General features: G+C 30.3%; 1 protein-coding gene across 1 annotated transcript; it reads left to right on the top strand.

Annotated features, from left to right (window-relative positions):
- The first annotated feature begins 7,374 nt into the window (after window positions 1-7,374).
- LOC107451529 (uncharacterized) lies at window positions 7,375-18,761 on the top strand. Its single transcript, XM_016067661.4, has 2 exons — window positions 7,375-7,514; window positions 17,480-18,761. The coding sequence occupies exons 1-2, from the start codon at window positions 7,476-7,478 to the stop codon at window positions 18,638-18,640; spliced, it is 1,200 nt and encodes a 399-aa protein (XP_015923147.3). The 5' UTR covers window positions 7,375-7,475; the 3' UTR covers window positions 18,641-18,761.
- Window positions 18,762-21,350: the final 2,589 nt, after the last annotated feature.

Below are 21,350 nucleotides of genomic sequence, written 5' to 3'. Positions count from 1 at the left end.
CTTTCGTATCGAAAACATGCAATTGAAAAAGAAACTTCGACTTTTTCCGATAATCTAGAACACTTAAATTACTAACTGGATCTTCGTACATGATGACAATGTAAGTTTCAATTACTTTTTGATTGCTAGCTTGTGAAAATCTTATGTCCGATAACAATACAGTTTCTACTGCTTAACAGTCAAGTAGGATTTATCGTCATTTTTTCTCTAAATGGAATTTGCCTTCAATTAATATTCAGACCACTATCTGACTAACTAGAATGCTCAAACTTGAATTAGATCTCTGTAATCATGACAAACTTCAATCGATTACTGACTAATTATTAGCATAATTAATCCTTTTTGCTTAATATTTAATAGCCAAATAGAATTTATCCTTATTCAGATTTGTAATCACTTACCGACTATTTAACGTGCTCAAATTTAATTTGAAGCTCAGAACGCTTGTTACCAATATATAATAATTTTTTTAAAGACTGCATGCAAATTTAATTTTTATTTTATCGACAATCAAAATTTCAAACGACGCAAACAAATTTACTGATGCGAAGCTAAAGACTAAAAGATAATAAAATAAAATTAAAAATTTTAAAAACCATATATTTCTTAAAGATTTAAAATTTGAAAAAAAAAAATTTCCTTTTTCTCCAGACCTAAAACGAAAAAATTCGGGTACATCATTCTCACAATAAACTCCTATCATCACCGGAAATTTCCCTCACATCTCTTGAATGTTAATGCAACCAATGCTTTTTGTATAAATTTTGACAATTCGATCCAGTATCCGATGAACTGCGCTTTTCACTTAAGTCAAATTGGATGCCACTGAATCCAACTGTCTGATACCCAGTTCGATGTCATCCCACAAATTCTAAATTTGATTGAGATCTGGTGATGGTGTAGCCAGACGAAACAAGATGAAGTCATCGTTTTGTTCTTCTAACCATCTCACAAGTAGCGTCGTCTTTGCTAAAAGTATCCATCCACGACAGGTTACACCATTAGCATAACATGATGTACTTCATTTGCGATTACTTTGGGCATCAGATGTTGTTCCACATGAGTCAAAGAACTTATGCAATGCCAAGAAAATATCTCCCAAACCATAACATTGCCTCCAACAGCTTGAAATGTTGTGGCAATACAGTTAGGATCCATGCTTTCGTGCTGTTTTCGCCATATCCAAACCCTGCCATCTGCATGGTGTAGCTGAAAAAACAATTCATCAAACCACATGACCCTTTTCCAGTCATCCACTGTTCGATCCTTATGCTCCTTTGCAAACTGGAGACGCCTGTTCTTGTTCAAGGTTGGCACGAAAGGCTTTTGAACCGGTCGTCTGCTCTATACAGTGCGACCCACAATTCGTTCAGAGACGTTCTCAATTGCACCTTCATAAAGATTCCTCGAGATTTGACATACTGCTGCTCTTCTTTTGGACTGTCTGGCAAGTCTCCTTTCAGCAGGAGCATACTGTAGCCTGTGACGACCACAAGCCTGACATTAAGGCCCAGTTTTCTGTTTGGTAATTCACTCTCTGGGCACACTAATAACTGCTGGTCTCGAACACTTCACAAGAGCAGCAGTTTCGCTAATATTGATTCCGACGTTTCGAGCGCCTGCAATCATCCCGGGTTCGAACTCAGTTAAGATTCGTGTTTTGCCCATATCTCCGCAAGTAACACAGTTCAATTGATGGTTCGCTTGCCTTGCATTCCCTTTTTGAAGCTATCTCACCCTCTAGATGCAAAACTGTGAGATGGCCATATTAATTTGTACACTCAGTGACTCGCTGACTAAAATAATCATATATTTATTTTGTCTTAAGAGTTTTTTCTTTAAAATAATGTACTCATCATGTTTATTTTCTCGATGCAAAGTTTATTTATACATTGCTTATGACTTACGACTTAGTAGCAGAAAAAAATAGGTAAGCTATTGAAATAAAGTACCGATAATTTATATTAATTTCTTTTGATAATTGTTATTGATACGGATATATATCAATATATTGATTGTTTGATAGATTTTAATCAGAGGAAGTGACATTAATTTATACACATGACTGATTAAATGACGGTATCGGGATTTTTACCGTAAAATGCATTTTAATCGGATGGCACGGAAGAAAAAATCTCTGATATACCGTTATTTTCACAGTAATAAATACCTTAAAATCTACGAATCACTCTAATTAGATAAATAGTTCTGTAAAAATTACGGTGTATTACTTTACGTAAAACTGGATTTTCCGGATGATGCACCCAAAGTGCCGTTACTTGATATCGTAATTTGATCAGGAATTTTTTATAGTTTATATGTATACTTCATTTGTTTTAGGTGAAGAATTTTTTCTACTTTGAGACTATGCATAAGATGAACATATAGCCATAAAATGTATGATAGACACTCGCAAACGATATCACTATTTACAACTGAACTCAAAATAAATTTTGTCATGAGAATCTCAAACTGTTCCTTATTCCTTTTTTGTCATATACTTCAAAGGATCAAATAATTGGAATTTTTCTCGTGCTTTCAACATATTTACTAAACTTCTCCTACCTTTAACCCTTCTCTTATGCGGGCGTATAAAGACGATATTAAAAGTCCAATTGTTTCCGCTTTCCCGTATATTTCAGGCAACTCATCTTAAAAGGATCAATTTCCGTCTTGAATATAAATTCTAATGCGAGGTCAAATCTTTTTCCATATTCTTCGAAAACTGGGGATGTATGAAATTCTTAGTAAAAATGAATGATGAATGGCACGGAAATGAATGGTACATTTATTACAGTAATTCGTATCTAGAAATAAAGTAACCGGTGGTAGATATTTTTACAGCATTAAAATTATTAAATATTAATAAAAGCATAAAATCATGTTTTATTATAAAAAGTATATATAAATAATAAAAGTATGAATTACCTTTTAAATACTCGCAGAAATTTAATTCTCATTTTTAATGATTCAGCAATTCTTGAGTAGTGTTTTATTTTTTTTTCACAATTATTTGGCAATTGAGGCAATACAAAATGAGGCAATTTTTGACAAAACGCGAACTTTTAAATACTTGATGAAACATGAGTAGTAGATAAAAAATAAAAATAAATATTTTTAAAGTTTAAATTGGGTATTCAATAATATTTTAACAGCTCTTTATTTTATCTCATATCTTTGTAAATAATAAAAAATAAAGTATTACTTTCAGTTTTAAATTTTGATTCTAAAACGTATTCAATAAGTACAAATTAATAGCGATAGTTTTAAATACAGTACTCTCTTTAAATATGCTAAAAAGATATGATAATTGAATTAAGGAATAAGACTTTTTTTAGTATTGGAATAAAAATTGAAGAACCAGTTCCATTCGTGTATAACTAAGCAAAATCGTTATTCATTTTTAATTTAAAAAAAACTTACAGTGAAGATCACATTTAATAAATTAATTATTTTTTAATGAGTAGATTAAAATTTGACTTTATTAGTATTTAATCTTTAAACTTCTTACAATATTAAATGGGATTATTACATTTTACATCGCAAAAGTTCTTCATTTTTTTAAAGATTTATTGCGTTGAATATTTTTTTAAGAGTGAAGAGATAATTCAATGTATCATTGATCCGTTAAGTGCTAACAACGTGGTTTTTAAAAAAGTGAAGCGATTTCAGCTTATCATCAATAATTATTTTTAAAAAAAAAAACCACTTAACCGTTATACATCTTGAAGTACTTATTCATTGATAATCACGAATATGTAACTTCTTTTTAAAAAGATTAATAAAGTTCGGAATAAATCTTTTTATGCTTCAATAATAAGACACAATACTTATTACAATTATTTTCACCTTCTTAAGACTAGAAATTCACATCATTTTACTTATAATAATAATAATAAACTCATAAAAGTTTCAAGTGCATCTCATAATTTTTATTTCAAGAATTCTACTTGAATAAATAGATTTAATTTCTTTAAGACCTGTGTTAATGCATTTCTCAGATTGTTAAATCAAGGAAGCTGCTATGCTTTTTCGAACAATGAGACGATAGGAACTGGAACTCAATTGAGGTTTTTGTTTGAATTATTTCAAAGAAAACGCTAAACTTTCCCGATAAGTAGCGTTTCCTACAGGGATAACATTTGTGCTTTGTTTAGATTTTTATAAATTATTTTCTGCGCCATATCTTAATATTCTAAATATTTTAAAAATGTAGACGCTAACTATTTGAAATAAAATATTGTATTTATTTCGCTTCATAAAATAATCTAATGAATCATGATGATGATTAATTGCTTAGTTTGCAAAAAGTTGTCCAAATTGAAAAGAAATTTAAACCGTTTAATAAAATTTAACTTTTTAGCACTTACCTAAAAAAAATTAATCTTCAGAAAAAAAAACCTCTATTAAAAACTTTTTGTTTAAAGTAAAATTATAATTTCTATTAACATTAGAATGAATGCATTCTTTAAGGAATTGAATCTCAACCTAAGTTTATCCCCAAAAGAAGTGAAAATTTTAGTTGAGTTCATTAAAAAATATTAATAATCTTCAGCTTTGAAACGAAAATAAATACATTTCAGAATTAAAGCAGGCTCCCCTAACTGCTCGCGATCAGACACCAACCCTCGAAACTGAGGAAGTTCTTTTCAGATCGCCTCGCTCGCTGTTTCCGCTTTAGTCTTGTTTAGAACCCTAGGTTTTATACTTTAATATTTCATAAACTTCATGTTGATTATATTAGAGACAACGCCCCTCTCTCGCTATCGCTCGTCAAACCTCGCAGCTTTTTTTTTCAAATCAATTCGCAATCAGAGATGAACTACCGATAAAATTGTGAAAAATTTAGATATTTGAGTAGATTAATATTTGTTTCTAAAAATTAAGACTTAGCAATGTATTTTCTCTATAACTAATTGAAAATTTAAACAATGTAAAACGTATTATTCATCTACAGACGTAAGAGAAAAAAATTTAGTTCTATTGCTAATAGTTTTCGCTAAATTAAATTAATCAGCTTTAACATAAAATAAGTCAAAATTAAATGCTCTCTTATCTAAATTATATTATAGGTTCACCTCCTGTTTCTTATCGTTTGCCAGCCCACATAACTGCATTAACAGTTTTTTTAGAACGCTTTTATCCTTCTGTTCTAAAACTATAATAACATAAAAATGATAATTACTAAAATGATTAATTACTAAAACTATAATTACATTCATACGTTAAGAAATCGAAAATGGATATACACCTAAAAAAGATGTTATTCCGATTTCTTTTTCATTTTTTTAATGTTCTAATTTTATAAATGCACACTCAAAAAAAAAAATTCAAAACTACGTGGAAAAGACAAATAGAAAAGCCAAATTAAGATAAAAATTAAAAATTTTAAAAATTATTAATGTTTTTTTTTTTTCATTTTTAACCAGTATTCTAAAATTATCAAATTCAAACTTCAAATAACCTATATGAGTTTAAAAATTTAAACCTCAGAGATTTAATTTACCCAGCCAGGTGGCCGAGTAGTTAGCTTGCGTGGCGGAAATGCCAATAGTTGCGATTTCTAATACAACTCAGGGAATGGATGCTTCTCTCTGTGTTGTCCTCTGCTGTGTTATGTGGGTGAATGTGGCCAACCCTATGAATGGGTATCTGTAACGTGAGTAATGCAGCTAGCCTCCGGGATTAAGGTTAGCAAAGATTTAATTTAAAAAATTAACTGGTGGTTCAATTTAAAAAGTTACCTCTTTGCAAATAAATAAAAAATAAAAAATAAAAAAGAACTTGACGTCACCCACAAGTGACGACATTTTTGCGAGAAGGGGGAAAGAAAGCTAGAAAATATATTGAAAAACTCTTAATATTAATTTAAGTAAATATTAATTTAAATAAATATTAACATCGATTTCTCAAACTAAAATAATCTAAAAGGAAATTTAATGAAAGGAGAGAATTGGGCTTCGGTTTTGTGCAAATCAGAGAAAAAATATGTATTTTTGTGAACTATTCAGGATTGTTTTAAAATTTAATAACTCCGAAACCAAGTCGAAATTCAAAAAATGCTCATAAAATTTCGTATTTTTATTCGCAAGAGTACGCGTCTGCAAATTATTATACTTTAAGAAAACTACCTATAGTAATAGGTAGTTTTTTTTTACATCGAAAAAAAGGTCAATCTAAACTATTCAACTACTTCAAAACTAAATTGAAATTTAAACAAAGTGAGAAGTAAAACTCATTCAATGGCTTAAAAGTACAATCCTGAAAAACATCGGGATTCCCTGTGTAATAGTTTTCGTTAAACTAAGTGGCTCAAAAAAAAGGAGATCTTCAGATTTGACGTAATTAAACCTTAAAAGTAATAACCGCATCAATAACATTTTAATAACAGAGTGTTTATTAAATATTTCCCCGGAATTGCGCGAAATGTGATATTGTTTTATCTAATACTTTCTAAATTATAACAGAGAGAAGCACGTTCGATTTAATTTTTTAGAAACATCTACTATGGCAGTAGTAGCTTTTGTTTCTTTTTTTAATATAGAAATATATTTGTAATTATTTCAGGTAACATAAATAGTTAAGCTACAATTTATTTGCATAATGTGAAATGAGCAAAAAGCTATCGAATTAGTTGAGAAATTCATTTGCTAATAAAAAAATTAAATAACATTTATTTAAGGATAAAATAAGGCATCTTTTAAACTTAATAATAAAGCTTTTTAAAGGGGAAATGAAGAGAAAAACAGTGAAAAAAATTTCAACCGAGAACCATTATATCAGTGTCTTGTGAAGGGGAAAAATTTGTCACAACCTTAATAAAATTCTAAATAAAACCTTGCTTCGATTCAAGTTGAACTTCAATATCACGTAATCCAGTTTAACAAACAAAATATTATGATTCAACCAAGCACCAGCTTCAGCAAATTTAAGCGATATTATGAATCAATGAGTCTCAAAATTTTTCACTATGAGCAGAAAGATTCGCTAAAGCTAGTATTTCTAAATCTGTATAAATTATATATTCCTACAAATGCTTGAGTTTTATACGGTTTTATTGCTTCAATCAAAAACAGCTGAGCCGTAGAGCCTCTTCGCACAGAACATCGCCATTTGTTTTTAAGGCTTGAAAAGGTTTACGCGATTGACCACTATTTCTATTCAAATCAAATGAAAACTTTGTAAATATTTATGTCCAGAAACGAAACAAAAAGCAGAGCGTATCCGGTAAACTTCTAAGACATTGACCTTGTCGAATGAATCGCGTGAGAGAGAGATTCGAACCAACGGGGGGTGGAGAATGGTACGGTTTTGAATCTTCCACGAAAAGATTTTGTCGTTCACCCTTTACTGTGACTTTGCCCATCGAAGCGTATGACGTCCATGGGGTCAGCAAAGAAATATTAAAGCCATAATGCTGGAAATATTATTCTTATCTCTCTGTCAGTACAAGAGCTAAAACTTGGGGAACAGTCATGGTTATGAGGAACTTTGGATTCAAGAACTTGGTTAAGGTAAGCTACTTTACCTAAATTGTACTATTTAAGAATTTTATGAATGTTGTTAAGAATGCTGTTGATATTTTTTAAAGAGAGAAAAAAAATTATTAAATTATTTTTCGAAATAATACTTTTTGTTTTTGAAGAAGAACTCTAAATAAAAAGTAGTTTCGTTCTTTTGTCACATTTAACTGCCGGTAATGTTGCAGGTTTGAAAGCTATTTTGTTAACAAACCTAGTGTTTTAACTTTAAAAACTATATGTAACAAAATTTGAAAGAGAGCGGCTTAATTACTATAAGAAGATAGTATTTTGACGTACTGTGATAGAATGATTCAAAAGACTAGCCATAAATGGGTTAAATATATTTGTGCTTACGATATTTGCAGTTTGATCCGATACAGAAACGTATTTTTCATGAATGAACACGTTTTTTTCGTCGAAATATATGTATACATGTGGGGGCAAGCTGCAATCTAGAATATATGGTTCTAATAGTTTATCAGAAGAGCAGTTGAAAATTTGGACCCCTCATTTCTGATTCATTCTCACTCTTTTGCATCTAGCCAACTCGGAGAGGTCGAATTTTTAAATTTTTAATCTTGAAGAAACTGTTCGATCAGTTTCTTTACAATTCAAAATTGCTCTATCATTAGTAAAGTATATAAAAAAATAACTGATTGAAAAATAGTTTTCACATAAAATTTTGACAAACTTTATAATTGTGCGCGAACGCTTGGATTCACTATAAACTTTCTAGTTATCTAGTTATATGGTAAAATACACAAAACAGTGGTTTTGATATTAAATGATATAAACTTGAAGCTCTCTTGACTAAATAATTGAGTCCATATTTTTGAATTATCGTTACATCCGTATTTCAAACGACAAAAAGTTCAAGAATTCAAATAAAGAAATATAATAAAAATCATTTTAAAAAAAGGATCGAGAATATATTTATTCAAAAACAGTTTTAATTTAGTATATAATTTAAACTGTTATAATAAAATTTCATACAGTAAAATTAAAACATAATTTTGAAAACATTTTCAAAAAATTATGTTTTTAATTTTACAAAGAACTATTTCATTAATTCTTAAAATATATCCCACGGTTATTGTATTTGTAAAAATTATGTGTACAAATATTGTATGCATTTAAGAAATTCTAAAGAATTCAGGTGTATATTTTCAGGTGTATAAATTTTAAAAATGCAGGTCACACGCAGAGCTGTATGAAAAAAAAACATAATAATTTGAGAAAACCATTCTCAAAACAGTTTTTTCTTTTTTCAATAAAAGAAATTAGGTATAATTTCCTATTCGAAATTTTTGCTGTTGAGTATTGCTGATTGAAAATTGCTGTAAATAAAATTTGATGATATCTTTAACTGCAGAAATAACTTATCTCGGGAAAATTCGAAAGCTTTTCGCATATTAATTGAAAATAAATATAAATGCAATGTTTTTTTTTGTATAGAGTCATTAGTAAGCAACGGCCTTATTAAAATAATTATGAGACCGACAATAACGTCTAAATACAGCCAGTTTTTTCCATATTTCAAAAATGTTAATGTTAAACCTTAAATTACGAAACCGCCGCAATTCAACATTGTAGCAAATATAGGATCAGCCGGTAAAATAAGGGCATTATACATAACAAATATAGCGATGCTAAAATATAAAACTCTAATAAATGAATGAACAACGTCCATAATATGAAACAAAATATCAACATTCGCCAAACATTCGAGTTCAAAATAATTGAGAGAATTTGGTCAGCATTAATATCAAGCCATATTTACTTTGCACACAAGCTGGTCCCCATCGATCTGAGGCTTGGATATTTTACTTCTTCAGTTGTATTTAATCTTCTATATTATATAAAACGCTAATACGTACGTATGTATGTATCAATAAAACCGATGATATTTCTTTTCTCGCGCTGGCAACAGTTTTCATTTTTAATTGATTGGATTCGGTACGTAGTGAGCAACCAGATAACAATAATAACATTATCAGGATAACATTATCAGGTTGTTCAATTCAGATTCATGCACTAAAAACATGACAATATTTAATTTAAACTCAATTAGGAATTAATTAATTAATTGAAGTGAGAATGCTTTAAAAGGCCGCTGTTGAATTGATATTTTTCTTCTGGGAGCTACCTAAACGTCTAAAAAACGTTTAAGTGTTTGTATTGAATGCATTGAATTTTTTTATATTTCGCGTTTATTTATGCATTGAATTTTCACGCTTTAAAATTCAGAATATTAGTGAAGCAATATTTGATAATTTATTTTGCTATTATGTTTCTTATTTAGCTAATGTTTTGATTTTTTCACTATGTACAATCTAAATAGCTAATATACTTTTTTAAAAGCCAATAACAACATTGGTAGAATTCTTCTACATAAGTACAATACGATGTCTTTGATGATAAAATACTATGTCTTTGATGATAATATATTAAGTCTTTGTGCTAGAACATTGTGTTCATTGGCGAGCGAGCGCAACGAGTCATGGTTCACGGCGTGATCCACATAGGATTGCGTAGCAATTCTCGGGGGTTGGCGAGCGTTAGCGAGCAGGGGGCGGAGCCTCCTAGTTTATATATAATATCCTTATGAGACTAGCACTCGCCTGTTGCAACTATTTGATGTTAAGCAAGCATCCGCATGAAAACATTAGACTGTGTTTTGATGTACTGTATTTTGAATTACATACTTTTTCTGGGTAGACTATATTTGAGGGTGCCCCTTGATTCTCTCCAAGTTGTGATCGCGGTTGATCGCCAAGTTGGGCGATGTTGAAACCCAAGCGTGATTCTTTTTGGTTTAGGTTTTAGCGCTATTTTTAAATGTTCAACGGTATACATAATTTCACAGGTCCGTTAGTTCCACGTTGGATGCCGGCTGGTAAGGTTACTTTTGATTCTGATCAATAAGATGGAAGGTATGTGGGCAGTCATAAAAAGGGACTTTAGAAAAAAATGTCACCGCTAGTCCGGTATTACAGACGCCATTTTGGTGCCATGAGTTGTTTTTCTTTTTTTTCCCCTTTTCTTTCTGCGTCTTTTCCATTAATTTTTGCTTCGATTCAAAATACTTTTTATTGGGTTTATTAATATTGCTTACATAGGGTTCATTGCAAGTTTTGGCCGATGCTTTGTTGAAATTTTTCAATGTTTTATTGAAATATCATTATGTTTAGGCCGCCATTCCTGTTACCACGGTGTTCCACGCAAACAGGAATGGAGTCAAGTATATTTTTCCCTTTTTTCTGACAGTGTGTTTTAAAGTAAAAATGATTCCTTTTTAATCAGTGTTTTGGTGGGAAGATATTTTTCTTTAAGACAAACTGGCTGTTTTAGAATTAACTATTCAAAGCTTTACACTTTATCGAAATACACTCTATTCTGAGTATAACTACGTAGGACTTTCAAACTATCTCCTCCATTTCCTTAAAACAAAAACAATATTGTACTTTTATCTGGATCAACGCCTTTCGTTATTATTTTCATTTTCTACTACACTTTGTTTTTGTGTCACTGAGACAAAAACAGTAAAGTAAAAATACAATTCCTTAATTATTTTTGTCCTGATCAAGCGTATCACGCACACTAAAATAACTCAAGCGTAATTAAAAGCTTTCCTCACGAAAGAAAATTGTATTTTGGGAACAGCTTTATGCCTAGTAATCATTTTCTTTTTATAATTTGCAACAAACATTTTTTTTTTATTTTGAAGGGATATAAGTAAAGCTGATTCGTAACAAATAAAATAAGCATCCAAGGAAAAGAAACGGTAATTATTCTTTTATAGAGCCTCAAGATTAATAAGATAACTCAGTTACTTCAATGGGATGATATATATATATATATATATATATATATATATATATATATATTCTTTATATTTTATAAAAATATTCGTAATAAGTAGGGCTGTCTAAAGAGGACATCTTTGTTTGAAAACCGATCAATTTCATTTGATCGCATTTACTGCACTTAATAACAGAGTTTTTTTTGTTTTAACGTTGTTTCCATCTGTCATAATTTGGGCAAAAAGAAAGATATATCTTATAATATGCAAAAAGAAAGACACACTTTATAATCAATAAGCATGAAATGAAAAATAAATTGATTAGTTTAGAAAAGCATATTTTAATTTAATAAAAATGTTTAATCGTATCAAACCGTAAGTAAAAATACCACTGAGTTAATACGACGAACTTACCACTTAATTTTCAGGTTATTTACTGTTTTAATTTAAAAAAAGGATTTATATACAATACGGAAACAAAAAGTACAAAGTTGTTTTTTGCTCATCACTCAAAATTTTTACATGACATTTATTTTTGACAATTTATATCACCCTTGCAGTTGTGATCCTTAGTTTAGTAACATACGACATACAGAGCGTTACACAAAATGTTAATCGTTTTGCAAATTCTTCAATACAATTCCGCAAATTTCCAGTTGTATGTCGAATTGAAATGGCACAACAACCACAAATGAATATATTAAAGGGATAATCCACAAAATATTGAAAAGTGTCACCTGAACCCCACTTATTTATTTATAATTACTATTTCTTACCATTTTGTCAGTTCAACCCAAAAATGTAAAATAAAATTAAAAAAGAAGTAGCAAAATAATGCAGTGCAGGATCTCACAAAAAGAAAAATAGTGGAAAACATGTTCTCGCAAAGATAAAATAATGGAGGCAGAATGTTATATGAAAAAAAAAATTGTGCGTGGAGTCCCTCCGCGCGGAAGAAGTTAAACTTCGCAATCTGCGACGTTAATTGTAGAAGAATCAGCAGTCGTAGAAGGATCACTAGTTCTATTCAACGACTCTTTTTCCTGCTCCGCTCGCTTCCGTGCTCTGTAATAACGGTAATATTGTGCATTTTTCCCTCTTGAACCAGTGGAAGTTCTTGTGTTTGCCTCATCGTCTCGCCTTGGAAAATGTATTTGTATTAATAATGTATGTGAATGCGTCATAATGTAATTTCAGAAGAGAAGACCTAACAATTAATTGATATTCACAAGAGGCGTACCTTAACATAACCTTAAATCCGTCGCATTGTCCGTGGGATTGTTTTCACTCATTTTTTACAATTGTTATCCACTAAATTTGAAAATAAAAAATACTACCCTATTAAATTATATGTGTATTGAGTATTGAGTATAGTTAAGTGCGGCGAGCTCTCTGCTTATCGTTTATAGCTCTTATATGTGTATTAAAACAAACTAAAAAAAATATTTATGGAAAAACAATACTTTTATGACTTTTATTATTTTTATGTTAGTGAGAACCAAAACAATATGGAAATGAGGGAAAACTGGATCCTACCACGTGATTTAGCCAATAAAAATTTAGCGTTAAACGTTTAACGCAACCTTGTTGGAAGTCGCATAAGAAGTATAACTTCAAAAATACTATTGGACAGAATATCCCATTTTCAAAACACTATAATTAAAAAATTACATTTACTGTTACATCTCATGCAAACAAAGTTTTATTCGTAAGCCAAGTCAGTGATTTTTTCTTTTTTATTTTCTACTTACGCATATAATATTTATAAAAATGTTTCAGTAAAAGTTCTAAATTTTATATATATTTCTAGCATTCGATGAAAATATTTTTAAAATAAATCAAACGTGTTAGAACTAAGCGATGTCAGTCTAGTAATTTGTCAAACATTCAAGTTTAATTAATAACTATATATTTACACGCCTTAAAAGTTCTTAAACACACTCTTAGAAAGGGAAAATTTATTCTTTAAGAAGCGTGACTCTTGTTTTGAATGTTGCAGTTTTAGATTAAGTCTCTACAAAAATACTTTCTCCTCCAAAATATTCCTCCTCCTCTTAACAAGTCCTTTATGTACGAACTTCGAGTCACAAATTGAATTGAGTCTATTATTAGAGTCAACGCAGCTTTTCGTAATAAATAAACGAATGAACTAATAAAGTGCAAAAGTTTGTAGAAGATTACTCAACTCTTAAAATTAATTATTGGAAGGCCAAGTATCCGAAGGACTGATTTTGGAAACTTTGCTTTTATGAAATATTTCATTTAAAAAGCTCTTCAACTAAGAGTTATGAATGCTATTTAAAAAGTAATGATTTAAATTTCTGCCGTTCCTAAATTATTTAAAGAGAGTAATGAACCTTGAAACAATATTGTTTCCTTATTTTCATCTTACAGCATATTAAATAATAACAATATTCAAAACCATTTTTAAATCTACGTCGTAAACATTAATTGCAATTTTTTAATTAAACGCATGCTTCCACAAGAATAGCCTCGCTTTAAGAAGACAAATATGTGCCAGGCAATAATACATGTGTCAGTGCTTAACAACAATAACTTGCTTAACAATTTTATTTGCATGCAAAACTGTGTAAAATACAACTTAAGCATGACAATTGAGAGGCACATTTATTAACTCGACAATTAGTTTAATGTTGGCTATTAAATTCCCTGTCAAAAAAATGATAAAATATATAATTACCAAAAATATAAATTCGAAAAATCTATTTACGAAAATTCTTCTACACTTTACGCATGCATATTTACTTTCATGAAAGAGTGTAAAAACAACTTATACTCGACTATTTATAAATACATCTTTTAATTTATCAATCAGTTCAGTGCTGGTGATTTATGGCTAATACTTGTAGTGGGAGGTCAAAAAAACCTATTGCGTGAAACTTTACCCATACATTTGTTTGAATGAAAAACGGCTCTTAAAAACTATTTATGCACGACTATTTCGAAACATACTTATTAATTTGACGGTTAGTCACCACTAAATTCTTTTACACTTTACGCATGCATATTTACTTTCTTAAAAGAGTGTAAAAACAACTTATAGTCGACTATTCAGAAATACCTCTTTTAATTTAACAATAAGTTCAGAGCTATTGCTCCATGGTTAAAAATTGGAGAGGAAGGTTAAAAAACGCTATTGTGTGAAACTTTATTCATTTATTTATTTGCATAAAAATGGCTACAAAAAAATTTTTATGCACGGCTATTTAGAAACTTACTTATTCATTTAACACTTATTTCAGTGCTAATGCTTAATAACAAAAAATTTAGAGGAAACAAGAAGATGAAAAAAAAATTTCTGTGCACTTTTAAGTACAATATGGAGAAAAATAAATAATTCAAAAATATCTTAATAACTTTTAATGCAATGATCAGATTTTACACGTACTCAGACTCATTCTTAACAGACACGCAGCTTATTCTATATAATTTCTGTAGCCGATATTTGAAGTTTCGAAATCAGATACAAAAACGCACTCTTTTTGAAAAAACGCGCACATTTTTTCGACGATTTTAAATTTTCATTCTCGAAATATCGAACTGCAATTTGTAAATATGATTATATTATGAAAGGTATCAAGTTACCGCATTATAAAAATGTGGTCTCAGTACTTAAGGCCGGAGATAACTCAGATATGACTGTAATTCTACAGAGGCTACATTGCCACCACTCGAATCTCTTCTTTACCAATGCCATTAGTCTCAATCATTTTAACAGACCAGATGAAGGAGTGAGATGACCGCTTCGCGGGCAAGTAGGGGAGAGTGGGGTCAATTGTAACAGGGTACGATTGTAACAGAGCAAAAATTTCGAGTGTCGGGTTCTAGATTTGGTTCCTAGGTGGCGCACAAGGTGTATTTAATAAATCTACATGTACACCCCTGATGGCAACCATTTTTATGTACTTTTGAAAGAGTTACATCACAAAAGATATTTTCACTCCACGCAAGTACTTTTTTTGGTATTAGAATATTATATTGTAACAAAGTAATTTTGCTTAAACAAATAAAAATTAGTAACCGAATATGTAAGTGGACACTTTAATTAACATTTCAATAAAAAAAAAGATTAGTTTTGCTAATTAACTAGCATTGTTTTTAACAAATGAAGCTGAAATGGCGTCTTGGGGACAATTGTAACAATAAGTAAAGGGACGATTGTAACAGCTGAAAATAAATAATCTTATGTTTATAAACCATTACTTAACTCTTTAAGAACCACCAATAGTTTCCTATATCATTTATATTAAGTTGCAGGTGCATTATTTTATTTGTCACCTTTCACAGCATAAATTAAAATTTTTAACCCCTTAAAGTTAAAAGTTTTACCCTTTAGGTTTCTGCTCATTATTATTTTTACTCCTAAAATATCACTACTATTTTGATCAATAAAAAAATATATCACAACTATGATAATATGTATAATTAACTATGTTTTAGTTGAATTTATGAACTGTTACAATTGACCCCGTAAGTGGGGACAATTGTAACAACTGCACGACTGTCAAAAATTGTTAATAACTAATATAATAATATTTAAAATCGGGTATTTATTTTTTTTCTAGTAGAGGGTAGTCTACTTTACTCGTCTGTCAATTAATACTAATAATATATTGGATTTTTTGTTAGTTAAAAATAGTTAAGTAAAAAATGTTACAATTGACCCCACTCTCCCCTCTTCTACGAAAATTTCTATCAAGTCAAGTCAAGTTTAAGGCAGGAGAACGGATGAAAATTTGGACTCATGAATGTTAATGGCTCTTCTCAAGGTCAACTGTTTGGTCACGTGGTGTAGGATTATCTCATTTCATAGCATTACACACACTGTTAGAAATTTCACCAAATATTGGTCAAATATCAATTTATTTATTGTTATTTCCCCATATTCAAACAAAGCAATCAAATAAGCATGAATAAGATGGTACTCAAACTGTTAACTGTGGCAAAAACCATTTATGCTATACCGTTACTAACTGTTAAAACCACTTCCGCCTAGTACAGTAAAACAACCAGAGTTTTATAACACCAACTAGGTCCATCTATAGTAATTTTACCAGAATTTTTCGCCCTGTAAAAATAAAGCTTGGTCGCGAGAATAAAGTACAGTTTTGTTGCTCTATACAAGTTGTCTAGCTTCATCTTTGCAATTAGTTATGCTCAATAAAAACATAACTGAATAAAAATACGTTATTTTCGTTTATTGATTTTTAATCTTTGAAAAAAATTTTATACTTTTTTTTGTCATTTCGAACTTAAAAATTTGGCGAAAACTAGGTGAAGAAAATTATTAAAACAGATATTTTTTTCTTCGGACTAGTAAGCTCGATTATAAAGGTAAAAAGAATATTTCTCGGTTTGGTCTAAAAGTTTGTAAAACTTACAACTCAAAATTTTTTCGATCATTTGTAAACTGAACAATAAATAAATAAATAAATTATTTCTAATACGGGATCACATTGGAACAAACAAGTTTTACAATTGTGAGCAAAACATGCTTTAATTCACTTCATTAAAAGCAAATTAAGAAGTTGTAGAATACCATCGATTTCGTGCAAATGAGCACTTTGTGAACATTAATGGTAGGAAAAAACAAGCACTAAAACGGGTTTGTTAGTCTGAGTTTACAAAAAATTACAGATTTTAAAGTGTTACAAACAGTAAGGGAAATTTAAGCTTATAAAAATTAAATAGATAAAATAAAAGTATCTTGTGGTAACTAGCTTTCTTTTGTCTTCGTTTGTTTTGTCTCGTCACAAGGTAGAAAATTACAAGAATACAAATACGCAGTTAAACTGTTTTTTGGTCGCAAAGTTATCTCTTTGTGTTACGATTAATTCAATTATGCTTTTCAACTTCAAAACTCTATTTAATTCTTGTTTTGCTTATATGATACCATTTACGAGAAGAAAAAAGTTTACTCTGTAGTACTCAACCATGCGGCGCTGTAAGTAATATGTTATTTTATAACGCTAGCCTTTTTACTGTACCAAGACGCACATTTTATGTGTATAGTAGAAGCCATTCGAATGTGAGAGAGATACAGGCTTTAATATACATCCTTTATAATATAATTAAAAATATACAATTATGAAGAGCCAAAATATATTAAACTGTTATTTTTTATTATTTCCAGGTAGTCTTCGTACTCATTATCAGCACACACTTAAGTCATTGTAATGAGCTCAAGAACCATCATCCTAATCATCGTCACAGCCTAATGACGATGAGTGACCTTGCGAATCACTGGGTTGGAATTCCAAAATCACCTTACGTACACTTTTCGTCTGCTATCACCCCAACCACACTCGTAGTTACTCCACCTCCAACATCTTCACCAATAAGCATAAAGAAGATGTCTAGGCCGAGTTCCAAACCAAAAAAGGTAAAAAATGAAGAAAAAATACGACGCAGATCTGATAATAACAATACAAGTAAGAAAGACAAGCACTATTACGACGATTTTGATGACCAACCTGATTACGATTATGATTATGATAACTATGCACCACCCTATTCAAGAGTAACGCCACCACCATCACAGTATGTCATCAGAGGTTCAACGTCACCAAAGACCATGTATATGAATCCGTCAGAATCGTCACCATCTGTTAACAAAATTTTTGCAGCTGTACCAAAAGTAGCAACCTATGTTGTGCCATCATCTAAAACATACGTGGTCCGACGAGTCAAATCAGAGGCTGTATACATACCTCCTGCTGATCAAGTTGCTTACGTGTCACCCAGTAAGGGAGGCGTGAGAAGACAGGATCCCTTAGATTATGATGATAATCCTTCTGGTGCGTCTTATTTAGGGCCTCGAAACAGTTTTCCACCAAGACCTGTCATGAATAAAATAACAGGTCCTGGGCAAAGACAACCATGTCATGGTCCAGAATGCCATCAGCACCACAAAGGATTGGTGAGGTTTTATTGGCGAAGAGTAATCTATCCTCCTGGTGCAGATGGTAGAAGACGAAGACCATCTAGATTTCGAAATAGAAGACGATCCAGAGATCGTGCAAGATCCCCATCTGACCAAACGGAAACATTTACGTCTGACGAAGATGATGACCAAGAAGAGTCAGAAGAAGACATTGATCAGGAAGAAGATCCTGATGAGAACAATGATGAAGAAGAAGCTGAAGACACTAGAAATTGGAGACAAGCATGGCGGCCTGGCAGAGCTTACGGGCATGATTTAGATGAGGGCAAGTATTATGAAAATGGCAAAAGGACATACAGAGACAAAAGGTTTGCTAATAGAGGAAGGAGTAGACCAAAGTTTGCTTACTAAAATATTAATATCCTCTTACTTCTCAAAACAAAACTGAGGTTTCATTAGAACATATGTTACATTAATATTTATTTGATTTCATCCTACTCAGAAGTGTGAGTTGAATCGAACAAATTCTGAAATAAATAACATCTATTATCTAAAGTGATTGAATATTAATTTAGTTTTCTCAGAGTGATTTTTTTCTTAAGAATTCTGCGAAAGATTCGGATAAACACGAAGAAAAAAATTATTAAAGATATACATTTAGTATACTTAAACCGTATGATACGATTACTAAGTACTAAGCGATCAGATATCTCAACTTATTTGGAACAGATCGAAATTATATAAATAAAAAGTACAGTAAAAACAAGGTTTAACTTATAAAAAAAGTTTCATCCAGCAAAGAAATGTTATTCTCTTTTTAGTAAGTGTAAAAAATCGCACAATTTCTCGTGTCTAATTTCGGTTGAAAAAGGAATGAAAAAAAACAACAAGAAAATGGAGGAGAATCGACTTAAATATTACTATCAAGGCAAATGAGACACTTTTACCGATGAATTTTTAACACTAAATCAAATGACATCACGTTCGAGACGATGGAATTTTATAGTTAGTTGTATTATAGTTTAGTGCACCGAAAATACTATCTTTGATTACTACTTATTTTGCATCCAACTTTGCTATCCAGAAAAATGAAGTATTGTTTCACATACATTTTTTATGCTGAATGAAACCAAACACGAACTAATGGAATTAATAATTTAGAAAAATATTGGGGTTTTATACATAAGAACTACTAAAATGCTTTTTATCACTCAATAAGAGGAGGTTAGAGTATGCCACAAGGAAAAACTTTTTTCTGTAATTATTTTTTGACGACACGACCAGGTTTTGGTGATTCCAGAGCTACACTTTACTATATTAAATTACGCGTTTTAAAATTACTCTATTACAGATCTTTTTACACAAATCATGTAAAATGAATAATATTTCTTAGCTTAAGAATTATTTTAATCACAAAAAATAATCGTTTTCCTTCAAAATAAGATTGATTGATCCCAGGACTCCCAAAAGTTTTTCAAACGAAAAACAGAAAAACTTAAAACGTATATAAATATTTGGAATATTAAAAGTTTGATTTAACAAACCTATAAATAATTCAATTTGTACAAATTGAACTTACATTCAAAGTTATTTTAAGTCCAAAATGTTTGCATTTTCTCAAAAAAATCTGAAAGTTTTGAAAAAATAAAACAAAATTACGAATTTTTTTTTAAAATTTTTGTTAGAAGTTCATGCTTTTGTTATATGTTTCAAGTATCAATTAGAAAAAATAGTTTTCAGGAAATTGTTAAGTTTAGAAATGCTTTCATCTAAAATTAGGAAATAATCTAATTAACAAAATACTAGAGGAAAACTTGTTACTTAATCTTAAATAGAAGAAAACAAGACTGTGTGCTTAAATATTATTCGCTTGGGAAGCGAAACTTGCTTTTCTCTGTTACCTTGGTTACCACTACTACAGAACAGAAAAAAACTCATTATTTTATTTAATTAAACACTTTTATTAATTAGGATGGAACAACTTTCGTGACACGTGTGCCAATAAAGTGACGTCTTATACTATATTAGCAAGTTAGGAATATAAATAACTAACAAGTGCTTTTATAAATAGTTTATAATTAAAACTTTTATGTTTATCAGGAAAAAATGTGAAGTTAAAACTATAGTAAAAATAATGTAGTTGCTATCTATTCATACGGAAAAAAATATAGTATTAATTTTAAAGCATTTTAAAAAATACGTGAAAAGAAATTTAAAAAATAATTAAATTGGGAAACTCCTCACTAAATTCTGAATCCTCATCTAGTTCAATGGTAAGAAATTGACACAAATCATATTTTATACCTTTGACTAATTACATAAATAATTTAATTTTTTAAATCAACGACAATGTGAATTACAAACGAAAACAAATTTTTTTTATTTTCTGTTGTAGGAGACTTTTTTTAACAAATCTTAGATACTTTTGTAGCGTTGATTTCAAATATGCAATCGCTTTTTCCTTTTAAATGTCATTTTTGAGTTTTTTTCTTCCAAATATACAATTTAAAGACTTTATATGTAACAGGGGGTGGCATAAATGCTGCGACAAACTTCTAGAGGAGTTAAGGCACATCATCAGGATAGAACTGTAGGATAGAACTGAATTAAAACTGTATAGAAACTCATGCCCGGAAATGTCGTTACACGCCGCTAGGGGTACTAACCGGTCACAAAAGGTAACCTTTATCAGCGTACGACGACATTTCTAGGCTTGGGTTCTTATGTAATTTAAATCCTGATGATTTGCTCTAACTCCCCTGGAAGTTTATCACAACATTTATGCGGAGACGTTTTTGAACTTAAACATTTCGGCAAAAAGTACACTAAAAATGTCATTTAAAAAAATCTGTAGCTTTAGTAGCAAAACTAATTTCATACTTAAAATCCCCACACCCAAAATTAGGCGAGATCAAGTATTTACATCAAAACTAAATGAAGATCAAGTAAATGCAACAAAGAAATTGTTCCCCAGTGTTATCAATTCAGAATGTTTCAAAACCTATCGAGGTTTCTCAAGAAAACTTTGAATAAATAATGTACAACTAAATACAAAGTAATAAAAATTAAGGACAAGTATATGGTTTGAACTGAGTAGGGGCCAACTGGCCTTGGATCAGAA

The sequence above is a fragment of the Parasteatoda tepidariorum genome, chromosome 7, assembly GCF_982258835.1.
Source record: "Parasteatoda tepidariorum strain Cologne lab strain chromosome 7, Ptep-v5.0, whole genome shotgun sequence".
NCBI lineage: Eukaryota > Metazoa > Arthropoda > Arachnida > Araneae > Theridiidae > Parasteatoda > Parasteatoda tepidariorum.
The sequence above is the reverse complement of the archived record's forward strand: the minus strand, read 5'-3'. Positions and strand labels throughout refer to the sequence as shown.

Excerpts from the sequence above, each read along its gene's own strand:
- LOC107451529 (XM_016067661.4), top strand. The coding sequence starts at position 7,476 with ATGGTTATGAGGAACTTTGGATTCAAGAACTTGGTTAAG. Across the intron at positions 7,515-17,479 it reads GATTCAAGAACTTGGTTAAG|GTAGTCTTCGTACTCATTAT; the intron begins GTAAGCTACTTT and ends TATTATTTCCAG.